Source organism: Lissotriton helveticus, chromosome 5_1 (genome assembly GCF_964261635.1).
Source record: "Lissotriton helveticus chromosome 5_1, aLisHel1.1, whole genome shotgun sequence".
Taxonomy (NCBI): Eukaryota; Metazoa; Chordata; class Amphibia; order Caudata; family Salamandridae; genus Lissotriton; species Lissotriton helveticus.
The window spans coordinates 829,122,578-829,138,884 of NC_136065.1; the positions used below are offsets into that span (position 1 = coordinate 829,122,578).

General features: G+C 42.4%; 1 protein-coding gene across 1 annotated transcript in view; it reads left to right on the forward strand.

Annotated features, from left to right (window-relative positions):
* LDB3 (LIM domain binding 3) overlaps positions 1 to 16,307 on the forward strand; it is a 432,694-nt gene that overhangs the window by 395,091 nt on the left and 21,296 nt on the right. The window contains exons 13-14 of the mRNA XM_078643294.1: positions 56 to 176; positions 8,367 to 8,482. Of these exons, the coding sequence (XP_078499420.1) occupies positions 56 to 176; positions 8,367 to 8,482 (237 nt within the window). The remainder of the gene's footprint in view (positions 1 to 55; positions 177 to 8,366; positions 8,483 to 16,307) is intronic.

The following is a 16,307-nucleotide window of genomic DNA, read 5'->3' on the forward strand; positions in this document are numbered from 1 at the left end:
TGTTCAAATTGTTTTTCGTTTTCCATTTATAAATATGAATTGTTGTGTTTTCCAGGAAGTGATGCATGCCCTCAGGCAGACCTGGCACACACACTGCTTTGTCTGCGCTGCCTGCAGGAAGCCTTTTGGTAACAGCCTCTTCCACATGGAGGATGGAGAGCCCTACTGTGAGAAAGGTATGTTTTAGATACATTTTTCCAATTGCTTGTGATTCCATCATCTCCTTGCTTTCCTAGACCCTCGAGTTTAAATGCAAAATTTTTGGCAGATTCTAGCACGAGTGCTACCACATTATAATTACTACAGGATGGGGACATTCTCAACCTCGGGCGAGAGTTATTAATTGGAAGTCACAATGGATTTCTTAGTGCAAGGTCTACATATCTTCCATATCTTTGAGTCTATGGGGTCGATTCCGATCCGGTAAAAAGCGCTCCGAATTGCCGTTCGGAGCGTTTTTCCCGTACAAATCGTATCCTGCAACGTCCCCCATACGAACGACGAAGTATGATCCGTACCAGGAGCCGTACTCCGTACGAATCGTACAGGGACCGTACGAATAAAATCCCCGTACGAATCTCCCTCGGAACCCGCTGTACACGACATCTGTACGGTTCGCGGTCGATTTTTCCGACCCGGCAAGTACGATTCGTGTTGGGTACGCACCGTATGACCCTTTTCCTACGGGAGCTGAAAACAGCCGTAAAAGCAGAGTTCACCCCGAAACAGGTACGGAACGGCCCACCTGGGTACGGTGCGTACCCCCCATGATCGCAGGGGTACTGTGCCATTGTCCACTGTAAACTGTGGCTGTTCATTGGTCAATAGGCTTAGTTGTCCCTACTTAGTACTGTCTTGTCTCATTTTGTAACCTCCCATAGCGACACCCCCTGTTAGGCTTTCATTACAGCCTTCGAGCACTAGGTTCTCAAATTGCTTTGTCATGCCTGCCATTGCAAGCAGGACACTCTCTCCCCTAATGCTTTCTAAAAAATGTATAGCATGAACACATTTCCAATGCAATAGGTCTCTCATTTGCAAGAGTTTAAGCTATTGGCATTGTAAATGACAATGCCTATTATTTATCTGTTTTAAAAATTGAAGGGCAAAAGGCACTGTCATTTACAAGGCCAATAGCTCAAACTCTCGTAAATGTAGATCTATTACATTGCAAATGCTTGTTAGGTGTTGCCTACAAGCAGCTTCTACCTATCTGTTGTCGAAAGACCTATTGTGGACCATACAAAAAACTTGCAATGAGTTAAGGGCAACCCATGGCTTATCATTAGTTGGCTTTCTTAGAGAATAGCTTCTTTACCATCATTCTGATTGATGACCTGTTTATTCCAATGTTCACATTCAGGGAGCTACTTTTTTCTTGTTCCTTCAACACTCCACAAGAGTGCATCTCTTTTCTGACTCTCTCCCTCTCTCGAGTGCTGCTTCCACCCTTTCACCATGCTCGTTGTGTTGTATCCCAGCCCTCCCAGCTGGTCTGTAAAAGCACAGCAGCTGGCATCTTTATGCCAGAGAATGCCTAAAGAGCAGACCTTTGGGTTATTTTTTAATTTTCTCCTTCATTCCACATTACATGAATGCACAGGTACTTGCATAAAAACACTGTATGGTACTGGGACAGAGTCTGGCTTCTGTGGTCACTCAGCTCGCATTTGAGGTTGAAGGTGCACATGATTGAAAAAGAACTATCTCTTCTCCTGGAGCCCAATACATCTGCTTCCTGTGTTACTGTAGAAGAGCAAATAGCTGGAGCACGTTTTAGTTCTGAGCCCAGAAAGTAAATTAGGCATTGGCAAGCATTTTACTTTAAGTTCTGACCCTTCCCTTTTCTTATTAAATTGTTTGTAGAACATTTGATGTAACTTCTAGAATTGTTTGCCTTTTTTTTATTGCGGCGTAAGGCAGATCCAGAATTATGGGTCAAGTGAAAAGAAATTCTCAGTTGCCACTCTCAAATCAAGTATTACCGTTTTGGCTCCATTCAGAAAAGAAAGCGCTCCTGCTTCCTGTCTTAAGTGTGGAATGCACATGTGAAATTTATACATTTAGTAGTGTTCGACGAACATTGAGAATCATTCCGGCCACCAACCATTGAGTGAAGGTCACACTAAGAAGTTAAACAAAAAGGGTAGCATTTCTAGCACTCTGCAAGATACCATGAGTATGTATGATTCCACCAAAGTTATGGTCATGAATATGAAATTGTAGATTGTGGAAGGGAGGAATTACTTCATGCATGAAGCAGGCCAATTCTCCACCCGCAAAATGGATGCTTTGATTTTAGGCTTCGTTCCTGTCAGTGAGACTTCATGCTTGAATGTTAAGGTTATGTATGAAAGCTGGAGAAGACGTGAGATGATGAGGGCAGGAACTGGGTAACATGATGCCTCTGGAAATATTTTATTAATATGGATTGTTCCATTGTTGGCCTCAAATCAAATTAGATGGTCCTCACAGTGCTGTGCAGAGAGTGGCTTTGAGGATGGCTTTTAGGGCTTCAGGATTAGACCATTGTTTAAGTATGATGAGGACGACTCTCTGGATTGTTTGCGAGCATTGCTAGCATCCTGATTGTGTTCCCTCGGTAGTCTGAAGTGAAAGTACTATGTGGAAATCTGTTCTGCACATTTATATGCTGGCCATTGTTTTTGCACCCAGATTTCCAGGTGCAGGAACACTGGGCTTGATTTAACCAGCTGGAAATTTTATCTGGTGAAATTGCTTTGAGACAGGGCGTACTGTACCCATTTCCCAGCCCATACCCAGCTCTTAGCTGTACAGAGGAGCTTGTAATGCTTCCCCTTCTGTTCGACGACTTCCCCTTCCCAACCCACATTCCACACTCCCTACCTACCCCACGCCTGCAAAGCGCCAATGCAGATATTTACCACTTAAATAATTTGGAATCGGGAACTCCAAGCGGAATATTGTCTGGTAAAAAAAACATTATTCACAGTTGTTTCCTATTCTGTGGGGTCAAACTTATATTTGCAGGAATTCCATGAGAAGATTCTGTCGAGTATCAGTAATTCTGGGCCCCTGAAATCTCTGCATGGAAGGCTTAAAAACACTTTTGTCTTCTTGACTATGTTGTGGCAGCCCCTGCTGTGTCTTTCCAATCTGTTCTTACTCACTGTGATCCATAAACTGTGCTATTAGAGTTATAGGATACAGTCCACTCTTTCAATTTCTGCCATCTCTCCATTAAACTAACGCTTGGTAACTGTAACAACTAGCTAAGGTTCCTGTTGCGGACAGCTTTTTATATAATACTCCACAGAGCCAATCCTTGTTCATGACGGGTTTGCCTTCCTGTCAGTCTTAGTTGCCTTGCTCTTATTTGTGGCTTTCATCCCCTTCTGTGTTTGATTCGCTACAGGAGCTTTTAGGTCTCGCCTCTGTGGATTTCTCATTCTAAGAAAACAGAGCTACGCTTGAAAAGCTGCTCCAGTTTGCTGCATTTCAATGCCCACTTGAGGTCACTAAAAACACTACAGCAAAAATGTAAATGTTTCATCAAGATGGACAGACATTTAAAACTACTATAAACAAGCATTGGCAATGCCAATTGGTCTCACTTGTATGTAAGTGTAAGCAAAACCGATTAGCATTGCCAGGGTTTGTTTCAAAGGGGTGCTAGATGGCCACTCATTTTGTTGTAATGTGATAAGTACTTTTAGTCAATACCTCGGAACTCATAATGTTTTAAAGGGTAGGTCTTACCAATGGGTAGACTTCCTCAAACTCTGACTTGGGCATATTTTTGAATTGGTTCTCTACAATGTAAGGTGCATCATTTCTGGTGGTACCTAATGTTGTACAGAATGCTCAAATGAGGAAGGCTGATAAGTGAGTCATTTGACCAAATCTACAGCTGCACTTTGGATTTTTCAGTCACAATGTTCTGCTTCAACACAACTTTGATTGTGCTATCTGCTGAGTATGTTGGTCCTCCTCTGGCTGTTTAATCAAAACCCAGGACATGCAGGCCGCCTTGCATCTTTACTAGCATTATGTCCAGTCTGTCAATCCACATGTTGAGGTTCACGTAACAAGAGTTTTCTGTGCAACGGTCTTTGGGTGCAGTATCACTATGAGGGTTTCATCCATGAATGTGTAATTGTTTTCTTGCATCATTACTGTGGCAAATGAGCTGTACAAGTAATCATGAAGGGATGCATCAGCTATCTTGCGTTCTCCCACACAAAACTGTTTTGCAATGTGCACCACTGCCACCATGGCCTTAAAGATGGTGATGTACTTGTCTCTAAATCACTTTTCTATTATGTCAGCTTTATATTATTTTTGACAATAAGGTTGCATGTTTTAATTTTGCATTTCTGAGCTCACTGGTTATTGGGTGCATTTTTACACATGGGTGATTTCCTGTGAAGGGACATTCTTGGCTAGCTTGAGTTCTGGTGTTGAAGTGGTGGGCAACATCTGCGGCAAACATGTTGTAACAGGGGTTAGGTGCAAGTTCTGTCATGCGTGGAGGACCCCTGCATTAGGTTTCAGTCTGGAGATGTATGTTAGTGGCAAGTCAAACTTCCCTTACCTTCTTCTTTTTTTTTTTATTAAAACAGTTTTTTATTTTATATCAACAACAACCGAGTACCGGTACACATATAAAACAAAGTCACTGTAAGAAGTCCCCCCTTCAATACATACATCATCATAGTGACACTTAACCTTTGATAAAATAGGGATGCATACGTGGCAATACAGGCCATACCATTTACAGGGAGCAATTAGAAACCACAAAATCCAGAGAATATAGACATGTTGCAACAGGTGGCTAAGGCCGCAGAGAGCGAGAACATCACATCTAAGGGGGGGAAGCCAGCACTTTCGCCATCAGCTGGGCCATCAAGGTTAATATTTCTCTCTGCAATTCCACAGTCGGGGAGATGCAAATGTCCCCTCTGTATCTATTCCATTTTCCCCATTCCTGGTCCCATTTCTTGGGGCAACCCGTCCCTTAAATACTGACTTTTCAGCAACCATGGCGATGTTCATGTCCTTCGCACAGTCAACCAGGAGCGGGACTGCCTCCACCCCCCATCCCCCCATTTTTGCGCAATATTTCTTTTCGCTATAATAAAGCCCATAGAGGCCCATGATTTTTCAGCTTTTGTGAGGTACATCGCCTCCCAAATATTGACTAAGCACAGTTGGGGAGTTAATTCAACGGGTTTGCCTCCCGCCCTCCTGAGTTGGCGAACAATTTTCCCCCAATAGTCCTGAATTCGTGGACAATACCGTAAGATGTGAATGAAAGTGCCCTCTTGGTTACAGTGGCGGAGACAAAATGGATCAGTGCGCCTTCCTAATTTGAACAAAAATTTGGCATCAAAGTAGGCCAGGTGGAGGATCTTAAACTGTAGGAGCCGCATGCCTATGGGGATTGCTGCTTCTCGAGGCGTAGCCTGAGATCCGGTAGGCTGATACCCCCGTCATACCAACTCATAGTGAGTTTATTCATTGATATACGGGGCTTATGGCCCTCCCACAACAAGTCCCGCGCTACACTATTTGGGAAAAATAAGAGTCTGGTATCGGGATGGGGGTATTCTGCAGAGCATAGAGAAAACACGGGAGTGCAAGCATTTTAAACAGGGAGGCACGCCGGAGGAGAGTCAGGGGATGAGAGCGCCAATGCACGACGTCGGATTTGAAATGCTGAAGAGGGCCAAGTAGGTTTTTGTTGAAAAAGAGATCAGCGTCAGGGGTGACGAAGATGCCCAAGTATCGAAAGCCCCGGGTAGCCACACTTACCTTCTTCTTGAGAGAGATATGATAAGGGTTATATCCATCAGAAGTCTTAGCACTGTCCTCCAGATTTACTGAGTGGGAGGTGAAGAGATACCAAGAAAGCTGCAAGCAATGACAGAGGGAATGTAGAAGTACCAAAGCGAGAAAGTAGTAAACAAGTTACCGAAAACACTCTAAAAAATCCTAAGAAAAGAAATAAATAAATAAACAAGCAAATCATAATACAAGACTAACTAGATCTCAGAAGAAACGACTAGCAAGAATCCCAATTCAAGGTTTCTAACCAGAACATGGATAGCAGAAACAAAGCAATGCAGTGCAGGGAGGCCAAGGCTGTGACAAAGACAGATCCTTGAACACTGAGACGCATGCAGGATCAGACTTCAAGGCCTTACATAGGAACCCAGTGATTGCACCTCTTTCAATGACCCAAGAAACAGAATACCCCCATCTTGTATTTGCAAGACCCATAGAGTAACATTATACCTCCTGTTACTGAGAGCCATGTAGTTTTGTCCTCCAACCACTAGATGTCCTAAATCTTATAAATACAGCAGTTAGAAATATCTTTCCCTATTTCCATTTTTCAATGAAGAACAGCTGAGCAGAGTCTGCAAAGTCTCAGCCTTCATTCGATGCAGTTGACAAAGACTTGCGGTTCCCATTCAGCAAGGTGTAACAGTTTACCAGTGGGGTCTTCATTTTACAGAGTTTTATATAGTGCAAACTTGACCCGAAGGTATTGGGTGTCAGAGCGCTTTACACAGCACCAGTTGCGTTACATGAGGACACCTTCATTTTTAAAAAAATGTTTGTTAGGCACGGGGAGATTAAGTGATTTGCCCAGAATCACAGGATGTGTCGTTTCAGAGACTCTAACCCAGTTCCCAAGATTTGAGGCAGCCCATCCTAGCCGTTAGGTCAACTACTCCTCTCTCCAAGAGGGAGTCTTTGTGATAGGACAGAAGTATTGTGACCCGGTCTATGGTAATTTCTGAATAGGACATAGTAAAATTAAACATTTGTGGGGTCCACCATATTTGAAGGTTTTTCACAAATAAAAAAGAGCACTCAAGACAGCATATTCAAAGAGTGGCATGAGAATGTAATGTGAGTGTTAGTGGGCTTGAAATGCAGCAAAGCAGGAATTTATAGGTATGAAGTAGAATAGTGTGGCACAAATATGTTCAGGGTTTGAATCCCACATGCTGTTTTTTTTTTTAATAAAAGAAGTTTAAGAGTACGACCTGTGTAAGCGACATGTGTGAATAAAGTATGAAATGAGGTTGAAACCATCCTGAAAACATGAACCAGACTCCCACACTCCTTCTGTTAATAGACTGTGGGAGTCTAGTTCATGTTTTTTGGGGTTACAATCTAAAGCTGAGACTGTTCCTTGATGGGGTTGGTGGAACGGTGAAAGTGCAGAGATTCAGATGTATACCCAACCAGGGGCGGCTCCTCCGCTTGAGCTGAGGAGCATCACCCCGCTAAGAAAAGCCCCAGACCAGAGCTGAAAAACAAAATGGTAATAATGTTCATTTATTACTATTTTATTTTCAGCAACCAACCCAAACTAAGTGTCGGGATGGGGCCAGTGCTGCCAAGTGGCAGCTGCAGGGAGCTGTCAGTTTTAAAATGCACGTATCCCTTTGGCCGGCTGTCTTGCGACAGCCAGCCAGACATGCACGTTTTAAAGTTCTCTAGCCTAGCTGACCTAGACAGCTGGATTAGAGAAAGCGCAGGCCTCCAGGGCTCTTAGGAGCGCTGAGGGAGGCTGCTCCCTCCAATCCTGGAGCTTCTCTCATACTGGTGAGAGCAGCGCCAGTATTGGCTAGGAGAGTTTGTTGGGTCACGCGTTGGAACCTGCCAGAAGATTGAAGGAGGATGTTGCATCATTGAGGAGGGGAAGTCTTTTTTATTTATTTATTTTAATTTTCTTTTTTTTACACACACTCCCCCACCCGCCGTACATGGTAGCCGCTACTGTACCCAACATTGTCTGTCTGATTGGAATTGTGGTGAGTATCTACAAAGATCCTAGTCTAACAGCTTTCATTAAAGGTATCTCTCTTTATATTTTGCTTGTTGAAGACACCCTTTGTGCCACAATTGTTTGTATAGCACCTTACAATTACGGACAACAATAATTCATTGGTGACATGTGCATTAACTTTCTTTATCTAAAGACAAAAACTAGATGTACCTACTGAAAATAACACAAAACAAACATACACTGTGCCACATAATCAACTTGCCCAAAGGATATGCCCAGACATCCTCATTAACATATCCTTGCTACAGGACTCATTTTCCATTCCCACCACCCACATTTGAGAACAATATGATGGGCAGGTTTAAGGAGTAGCCTCTACAAAATGTACACTTTCCTGTGTTACCAAATGTGATGCTAGTCTGAGCTTGATACCTGAAATTTCGCCATGAAATCCATTCTGTAGTAAACATGTATAGAATACCTGTGTTTCCTAGTCTTAAGAGTCTTACCATTGGGCTCAGCACTTGCCTTCTTACATGGTAATAGTTCCCACCTTAACATTGTGATCCCTTTGCAGATTACATCGCCTTGTTCAGCACCAAGTGCCATGGCTGCGACTTTCCTGTGGAGGCTGGAGACAAGTTCATTGAAGCGCTTGGACACACCTTTCATGACACCTGCTTCATTTGCGCTGTAAGTCTTGCATGCCAGGCAGCAAGGTGGAAAGTGGGTGAGGCTTGCGGAAGGAGAAAGATTACACAAAGCATAGTCAGGTGGATGGGCTGTGATGCGAAAGAAGGCAAACTTCATAAATGTTGTTTATTTGGCCAATGGCACTGCCGCACACTTGGGAAAAATGAGTTGACAATAGGGTTTTGCCAAGCAGGATAAGGCTACATTGAGCTGTCCATGAACAAAACATTTTTATCAACAGCTGGCATTTCTATTAATATGCACCTGTTGGTTGTATGATACAGCCACACATGCCTAAACCATGTGTGCTTAAACAACGCGGTCTGAACCACGACCGCGTCTTTACCATGCATGCCTTCACCATGCATGCCTTTACAACAAATTTCACTTTTAAATGCATGATTGCTAAAGGGATATGCGGGGTAAAGTGCACACCCAGCACCCCATCCTACGCCCTAGCACCCAATACCCCAGCCCTGCAATCCACCCTGTCCCAGCCCTTAAAACTACCCAGTCTCCTGCCCTGAGCCCTAAAACTGACACCCAGTCCTGAAAACTTCCTCATTCTCCCCCATCCTGAGCCCTAAAACTCAACCCCAGCCCTAAAAACTACCCCACCCGAACCCTAAAACCCTATCCCCTGCTAATAAAACCACCCCAACCCGAGCCCCCGTCCTATGCCCTAAAACTACCCCCACCCAAAAAAAACTGCCCCTCCCCCACCATGAGCCCTAAAACTCGGCTCAGTCCTAAAAACTACCTCAACCCAGCCCCACTTCCAGGCCACATCCCGAAGGTTCCACCCCCCGCCCATCCACACATCTAGACTGCTGACTGCCTTAACTACGCATATGCGTGGATAAGGCACATGCGCGGTTCAGGCAAGCATTTTTCCTGTTGTGTTGAAACGGCCCGCGTGGCTTCGCCTTCGTGGTAAAGGCCGTTTCCCTCACCGGTTAATCAATGGCAGCATGCCACTAACATGACATGGCTCCCATGTCTTCATGTTTTCATTGTGCTGTAAAAGAATGTTCTGTTCAGAAACACATATTTTCAAAACTTGAGTCCTTCACATAATAACCATAAATTTGTATTGTAAATGTACATCTATTTACAGGATGTATTTTATCCGGAAGGGCAGTGGAGCTCTTTTACACAGAATAAGAGTATATATTCACGATGATATAAAGAATCAAAATGGCTGCTTGAGAAATGGATTAATTTTGATTTCTAATCCAAACATATACCACAAGCTTTAAGCTGGTGGTAACTGTGTGCTGGGGTTATTAAAGCATGGTAAATGAGCACCGAACGGTTCGTCCACATTAAGGCCCATTTTTTAAAAACCTAGTGTTATTTGGTCACAGAAGCACACCTGCTGCCCATGTAATTTACATATGTAATGTACTCCTGGCACTGCGTGTGAGTGCCCTTATTATTTACATATGGTTCCAAATATTTCTCCTTATCTTATTTTGTGTAATGGCTCTTGGCAAAAACTCACCTCATTTTAAAACGACCGTGTGGGTGGTGCTTTGGTTGAAATGTATTCAGATGTTGCTTAGCACCGCGGCTGCCGCCAGGAGAAAGAAGTTCGTCATCCAGATCGATGGGAAGAGGTGGAGGACAGCTCGGAATGGCGGGGAGAAAGGGCTGACTTTACTTTTACACAGAATCTCTTTGTTCCTAGATGTGCAAAGTCATCTGGTTTAAGTAAGTGATACGGAGACAGCAATATTAGCTGGAATGCTCATGGAATGGAGAGGGCAGAGGGCTACCTCTGTGTTACACACTCCAGCCATGGCAAGTGGGCAATGCTTCGTTGTTACCAAAACACATTTTTGTTGCTTTCTTCTACCCCGCAAAAGACATACCACCAGGCTTTAAGTGGGGTGCAAAAAGTAGGGGTCTCTAAAAGGGGCCTGGCCTATGTTGTTAAGCACATGGCTTAAACACGTAAACGGTTTTGTGTGTGATTTGTGACCATTTTGGTGCAAGATTAAGTAAACGTGAGATTTAAACAGGAATTAAATAGCTTATATAGATTACCTTAACGTTTTTACCCTAACTGTTCAGAAATCGATCAATGTTATTTGGCCGTACATTTAAGGACATAAAATAAGGGCCCGGTAGGGACCCGTTTCGTTCTCTGTTTTTAATTACTTAAAGGTCTGAGACTCAGAGGGACCCGTCCCACTTAAAACCCTCATACCACCCAAGTGCTTATAGATGAATCTCAACAAAACAACTTTGGGGCAGTCAGGAATGTCTGCTTAGCGTGGGGTAGCAGTTGCGGCTCCTTACACTGCCCTAGCTAACTACAATCTCAGAGGTAATGAAGATATTTTAGTTTTAAAAAATGAACAAGGCTCAGGTATCTTTAGTTACCTTATATTTTGACTCCGTACCCTTCTCTTAGCAACTCAGGAGCAAATGAAAGGCTGTTGAGGCACTAAGTGAGACAAGTGGTCAACCGAGTGATATCATGAGGGGCCTGAGGGTGCATGATAAGTCACTGGGCACTGCCGAGTGCAACATTCATCCATTACTTGGTCTCTGGACACTTTGTGCAGACAGGCTGCGGTTGTGATTTATTAAGGGAAGCTTCTCCAGCGGGGGGAGGGGAGGAGGTTTCCCAAAACACTTCAGCTTGAGTGGTTAGTTTGGAAGGTGCAGGTTATCTTCACACAGGTGTTCGTAAACTGGGGGAGTAGGGTGGTTTTATAACCCTCCAGCCTAATCTGTGTGAATATTGAGTGTGTAATGGGTTGCCTCTGTGTGAAGGTTTGCAGTGAGGCGTAGGGTGATTGAGGCACTACGCCTAATACATATTGTCACAGAGGAGTAATGGGTCTTGAGTTTCCAAATGACTTTGGTGGTTGCATCTCAGAATCCTTGCAGGGGCATGTTTATGGATCTTCAAACAAAATAAATTGTTGCTGATGTAACTGTTAATAGACAAGGCCACCCCGGGAAACATCCTTTACAACGCAACTTTTACCACGCAGTGCCTTTACGCCGCAACTTTTACAACGCATTGCGCTGGGGGGCGCTCTAGGATAGGGAATAGGTTTAATTTACTATCCAACACCTTCCCTACTATCCACGGGGACTGGAGTTGGAATAGTAAATTAAACTATTCACTATCCAGCGCCCCAAAGCACTATGCGTTTTAAAGGCATGCGTTGTAAAAACAGCGTTGTAAAGGCATGCGTGGTAAAAGTATGCGTTGTAATGTCATACATCCGACCACCCCCAGTTCATGTTTTCCAACCTCTTAGCATTTGAAGCAGGTCTGTTCCTATGGTGCTCTTTCTCTATTTCTCCTGGGTGCAGCAGTCTTTTTAATTTGGCAAGTCGGCCAGTAAACCCTTGCGATTCGTTTTTTTGTGAACCAACCAATTTGTACAAACGTTGGGCACAAAATTAAATTGTATTCACAAAAAGGTGGTCTACAATTTATGACCACTGTTTGCAAATGTAATCTTTATACATCAGGTCCTTAGACTGCTCTGTAACCTAAGTGAGGAGATAGGAATAAAATGCAAATGTCTAAAAACAAACTTTTCACAAGTGTCCTTTAGTTATTCAATCTTTCGACTTAGCAGTCATGTAATAATACCTTCCCAAAAGTATATCAAACAGTTAAGGGTTTTGAGTATAGTGACCCTGCTACCTGAAAAGAAGACCAGAAAATCCCACTGGTCATAGTTTGACTACATCAGAGTTTTTGTCAGGGAGGAGAAACATACAACAAACTTACATTATAAATGAAGCTCAAACTCCACATATAACATGTAATATCATTTATTCACTTGTTTTTACAAAACGTTACTTTAAAAAAAAGACATCTATCAGAATTTTTTTTTCTTATATTCCTAACATCATGAAAAAGGATTGCATTATGGCATTAATATTTGGCCTATAGACAGTGTATTTTCTGGTAGATGCCTATGTTCACAGCATAAAAAGCTGTTAATAATACAAATATGTGATGGAGATAAAGTTATATATGTATTGAAAAGTGTAAACCTACACTTAATATAAAACACCTATATGGTATTCCATGAAGAAATAATCCCGATATACAAATATTTATAAATATATTTAAAATGATCAAAGGGAAATAAATCTTGATTCTCATGAAAAGCCGGGAGGCCGGTTAAAAGACTTTTAATGGATGTTAAAGCAGTCTATATGCTTGGTTTCATGACCGTGAACAATCGTCTACCAATATGGACAAAGAAAATAATCAGTATGAGTTGATCTTCTATTGGTGTCTATGTAGAATAATTTAAAAAGGGCATTTTTTGGACATAGGATTTGAAAGATGAGTATGGCAGACCTTATGACGAAGACAAACAAACATATTACTTAAATGCATCTGAAGAAGATTGTTTTAATAATTTAGGTAAATATTCTCATTTCACTGAGAGAATTCTTGCAGGTGGATTGTGACCAAGTTGATGGTGGTATGGATCAGAGGCACAAGGATCTTCAAAAAAGAAATAACAAACATTTTGTATAATGACACTGGATCAAGTCAAGAGAGAGAGAAGCAACATTTGTTACAGTCTTAGACTCTGTGAAGGAGGAGGACTCCTCCAAGGACTAACAGAGGTTGCCCCAGGCTGAAGTACAAATCTTATGAATCATTAAGGTATCACTCAGCTGAGCTCCTCATGTTACCATCAAGACTCTCCAAATGGAAAATCCTAGTACCGGGCCTCGGAAGAATACCGGAAAAGTGCCACCCACCTGCCTTACCTGGTGAAACAACACGAGAGAGGACCCTAATACAAATAACCGTAATTTCAGGTTTTAAGGAGTATCAGAAAGGTCCAGAGGAGAGAAACTGATGTTGTTGCTAGCCAATTTGGCTTTCAATTCTGGATGGCCCAAAATATAGAATGTCAGGGCAAGGTCAGAATCCTCCCTCTGTACTCGTGTTGCATGAGTGACTAGCCAAATGAGCAGCTGCAGTGCTTAATTTGTAAATGAGTAAGTGCAGGGGCCCGAAGTTTTAAAAAAGCCTGCAGCCGGCACTCTAGATTGTCCTGGGTGCCGAATGCCAAGACTGCATAGACTTGATTCCACTTATGCCACTTTCATCCACCACCAGACCCTCTCTGCCCCTTTATCTTACATTTTCAGGTTATTTTTTATTGCCGCTTTCTTTCTTTGTCACTGTTTTTCCCACCGTCCTCTTGCTCTTTTTTTCCCATCCTCTATTTTCTTTCTTGCTCTGGGTCAAAGCTTGATGAGATAAATATAAGTGCCTGTTCCAAAAAATGAGTGCTGGTGGACCCCACCTCTAACCACTAGGTCAAATTAAGCAATACCCAGCTACAAAATGTACGTAGTGAAAAAGAGAGAATCGAGGCTTGATATACTACAACAAGGCAGGGAATGGCTAAATTAAAGGAAAATATCCAAGACAGTTGTCAATTTCCACCCTACAAAAAGTAGCATGTATAGTTCAATGCTTGGCCTCCAATTCAATCCGCCTTCTCTTCCTGAAAACCTCAAACAATGTGGCATAATCTGTTCAGAGAGCTGCTAGAAAGTCCGGAAGTATCAAGATGGTAAAAACGAATGCTGTGGCCAGGAGGGTGGGTTAAAAATGGGTACAATGCAATTACAAGGAGTAGGGAAGAGCCACAGTTGAGTGCACATATGTATATAAGATTGGAAATAGTTTTGCAGCGAGGCAGTAACAACATGCAACATTCTGCACAATGTAACCCAGAGTCGAGAGATTGGAATTTGAATAACAGTGCCCCAACTGTTCTGCTTCTAATGACGTTTTTTGTGAATAAGTTGCCAAAACTGCTTCAGAAAAGGAACGAAAGATGCTCTTCCGCATCCATAACATCCTAGTATAATGATTGAAAGGTTCACTGCAGCTTCCGGGGTTATAAAAAATAAACATAAATAATTAAATATTTTTCTATTTGTTATAAAAACACAGGTGCGGTTTAGCAACGCACCGGACTTACAGTTGTATTCTTTTTGATTTCTGTATTTTTTTATTGTATATAAAAAAGTGTATATATGTACATGGTTACAGTTGTATTCTGTTCTTCTGATCAGGACTTTGAGAGTAGAAAAGAGTTCAATCTATAGATTTCAGTCGTGTTTTAGTGGTCATTTTGTTTACAATTAAAATCCTTTGTAGACTTTGTAATGGTATTGGGTGCTATAATAGTTGGTTTTCCTGAACTGCTAATGTAAGCAGCACACGTGGATCTATGGCACAGCTTGTTAAAACAAGCATTGACAAAGCCAACCAATATTTCTTTTTGGCTGCAGATGGACAAATGTTGGCTTTGCCAATACTTTTTGCCGATAATGTTCAGCTTTGGCAGAAAGAGAAAAAAAAGATTTTTACCGATGCTGTGCAGTATCAGTATGAAAAAGAAAAAGAATGTGCAATGACTGATACATACACATGCTACAGCACACGTGCACACATATTGTAAGACACAGCTGCCATTTTTAAAATTTCTTTACTTACTTTTCCAAGATGGTGGTAAATAAAAAAAATTTAAATGTGCATAAAAGTCTGTTTTGAAAAAAAATAGCAAATTGCAATAGCAGCCCAAATATTTTTAATATAGAAGCCTTTTTTTAAAAATAAAAGCAAAGACTGCAATAAGAAGGGCAAAGGAATAATGGAGGAGTAGGTGGGGGCGGAGAAGAAAACTTGGGGGGACATCGGAGAGTGGGTTGGGGAGGCGGTAAGAAACAGAGTAGCCTGAGGGAGGAAATAGAAAAAAGCATAAAAAGGCTGGAGTGAAGCATAGAGGAATCAAGGAGCATCATGAAGCGCTTGGGGTAATAACATTGAACATAAGAGGTAGCAGCACAGACTGGGCGGGGGCAGTTTGCGGAAAAAGCAGCACAAACAAGGTGTAATGATACATAATCAAACCACTTCATGCAGAACAGTGTCACTAGACCACTTCATTGCATACCATAAAACCATACATGAATCTGTAACACACAACTTCAAACCACATGATACCAAACCAACTGTTTCAACGCCCGGGGTAACCATGAGCAGAGATAGGTCTCATCCATCATCACATTAATCCCATTACCCGCTACCACATACACCATAGACAACATACACCAATGCACCTTACATACAGCATTATACTATTCCACAGCTCATCACATCATATCACTCTAAACTGCATCAGATCACCAAAGCAAATCCACACCTCAACAGTATTCTCCACATCATCCAGCACAAGACTGCACTACACCATATACCCCATACAGTGCCACATTACTCAATTGCACCCCATGCAGCATATCCTACCAGAGACCATAATGATGCATTTAGACAGGAAACTATGGGGGTAGAAGACTTTTATTTCTGATGTCCAGATGCCCGACCTACTATGGATCCTAAGCAGCTGACCAAGTATCCGTTCAACACTTGACTCTGAGTGGCCGCACAGAGCAAGCAGCCTAAGGCTTCTTGGGGAGGGGGGGAGGTTGATAGACACAGGGGTGGACACAGGTTCACAACTCAAAATATGTTCAATAGCATAAATAGAGAGCCATGACCAAGATGGCGGCTGTGTAGCAGCTCCACCGAGGAGCGCTGCCTCAAATGTAACCGAAGCACCGCCAGCAGCACTCTTGAGGCAGCCACAGGGTTGGTGTGCCTTCAACGCCTTGAGTTTGTTAAATTTGTGGAATATAAGATCATATTTTGAAATGTGGTGTTTTTATAAATCCCTACAAATTAACTTGAATCTATGACAAATGTAAATGTCCTATTTGTTGCTTCTCCCTTTATCTGTATTTTTAT